A 2292-nucleotide genomic window follows, 5' to 3' on the forward strand; every position below is an offset into this window, starting at 1 on the left:
CATGAAACAGATGAAGAAGTGCAGCTATACCTTGTTTGGTGACCAAACTTGAGTTCTTGATACGTTAACAGCCCCCCCCCTCCCCGATCACGACAAATCTTGCGGTTCCTGTTTTAAATAGAGCGAAATTACCACAAAGCGATTGCGAAATTAAGTGACCGTTAGTCTCGAAAATAATTTGTGTCACTCGTGTTGATTTGATTGAAACTTTGCTCTGCCAATTTTCGGAATTGGCATCGCTCTCAAAAATACCCATATTGGTCGAGCCCCAGTACGTACAGGAATATTTGTGTGTTGAACATTCGCCTGTAAGGGGCGTGGCCTGGTGAGTGACGTGGTGGAGCCGGCTGGCCGGTTAGTCTGCGTGTGAGCATCGGGGCACGAGCAGCGGCCTATAGCAGTTCCTACCGATTGTTTTCATTTATCGTGCATGTTTGACTGTTGGTCCCATTCAACGAATGGTTGAAAATTCAATTCAATTCAATTGTATTTATAGAAAAATATTAACCAACTGACAGGCGGAAATTATCGTTGGATTTGGACAGTTGTAAGTTCAACAGGATCTCCAAACGATGAATTGATGCTCCGAATCGCCGTCGGTTCGTGAATCGGCGAGGTGTCGACGGATTGAATTGTTGCACGTCTAAATCATATGAAAGGATGTTTTAAAAGGGGCTTTTCGGAGACAATTTGGATTAAGCGTGTTCCAACTGTCCATTTTGGAAGGTCAAAAAAAAAAAAAAAAAGGACATTTTGACTGAGCAGTTCAAGAGACAGGAAGTGATGTGGCACGGCTCCGCCCACTTGAGCAGGGGACTGTCAAATTTTGCTTTAGGTTTGACTGCAGATGTTTACGAGTTGAGCGTTAAATTGTCCTTTTTTTTTTTTCCATTGGACAAATTTAGGTCACACTTTGAATTGATTTTTTTTTTTTAATTGCCTTGAAAAAAAAAAAGTATTTTTAAATGTAAATTTATTTTTGAAACAAATTATTGGTTCTGGCGCAGGGTCCATCCAGTCAGGTCAGTTTGACAAATGACCACAGTTGATTTCAGGTGCGCAATAATTTTGGTCACAAAACCTCAAAAGCGTCCAGCAAGTCCCACTTCCTCTCCTGACTCGTCTAACCAAGGTTCTGCTTGAGCGAGAGTGCGTCTCGGTGTAGTCGCCAGCTCGCCGGGCCGGATTCCACAGCGAGCAGCGAGAAGAGAAAAAAAAAAAAACCTGTTTGGGGAGATGCGGAGACTTGACCTGAGTCAGCCGGTCTGCGCGCGCACAGCCGTGTCACATGTTACAGGCAGAACTTATTTGCCGGGGCCCGCAAAATCAATTTCATTGTTCGGCTTCGGTGTGTCATGTCCCGCATGTATTTTGATGTAGGAGTGGGAGCACATCTCATCAGCGGAAGCGCTGAAGGGGTGCGGCGTCCTTCAAGAAGACAAAAAAAAAAAAAAGTCCCAAGTGCGTGCCACCAGAGGGACAGGATGCCCCCGCCCCCTCCTCCGCCCCCTCCCGGTCCCCTCCCAAGCTGAGCTCGTCCGAGGACAAAGGCAGGGGAGCCCTGCTGTCCGACATCCACAAGGGAGCCAGGCTGAAGAAAGTGGGCGTGGTCAACGACCGCAGCGCCCCCGTCATCGAGAGTGAGCAGCAATCTGTCCCGAAGTCTGTCCGTCACCGATTTTAGACTTTCTTTTGTGGCTCGCGCCAACCACCGCGAGTCTGCTCGCCGCACTCGTAGCCCGAATCCGCAATCGATGTCTTGTTGACCTTTTAACCTTTTTTTGGGTTAAGACACAAAAAAAAAAAAAAAAAATGTCATCATCACAGTAAGCAGCGCATCTGAGCAATGATGCATTGATGTTGTCTTTTTACAGAATCTGGAGGAGGAGGAGGAGGAGGAGGAGGTCCAATGGGAATGGGGGGGCTTTTCCAAGGAGGCGTGCCGAAGCTACGACCAGCTGGAGGTCAAAATGAACAAAAACACTTCATTCAAATACACACACTTTGTACATTTTCCATTCATCCTTTTGTGTCGCGTACTTGTTTATGTCATATGGGAGAGCGTTGATTATTACTACTTATTCTTATTATTATTGTGACAGTTTTTTTAGTCCAACAGGAAGTAGAATATTGTCGGTCCCGCCCAGACAAAGTAGGTATCCGGTTGACGTATTTGTGTCGCCTGACGTTGATATTTGCGGCCCCGCCTCCCTCAGACGGCTCATCGGGCGGCTCGGTGGGCAGGTCCGCCCTGAAGCCGCCGGGGTCCCGGCCGTCGGCGCCCCGCCCGCC

At 47.7% G+C, this 2292-nt stretch overlaps 1 protein-coding gene across 1 annotated transcript in view; it reads left to right on the forward strand.

Annotated features, from left to right (window-relative positions):
• The first annotated feature begins 1035 nt into the window (after positions 1-1035).
• wipf2a (WAS/WASL interacting protein family, member 2a) overlaps positions 1036-2292 on the forward strand; it is a 3610-nt gene continuing 2353 nt past the window's right edge. Inside the window, exons 1-4 of the mRNA XM_019864487.1 lie at positions 1036-1055; positions 1417-1640; positions 1875-1964; positions 2217-2289. Coding sequence (XP_019720046.1) covers positions 1036-1055; positions 1417-1640; positions 1875-1964; positions 2217-2289 — 407 coding nt within the window. The remainder of the gene's footprint in view (positions 1056-1416; positions 1641-1874; positions 1965-2216; positions 2290-2292) is intronic.

This window comes from Hippocampus comes, unplaced genomic scaffold (assembly GCF_001891065.2).
Source record: "Hippocampus comes isolate QL1 unplaced genomic scaffold, H_comes_QL1_v1.1 scaffold371, whole genome shotgun sequence".
Lineage (NCBI taxonomy): Eukaryota > Metazoa > Chordata > Actinopteri > Syngnathiformes > Syngnathidae > Hippocampus > Hippocampus comes.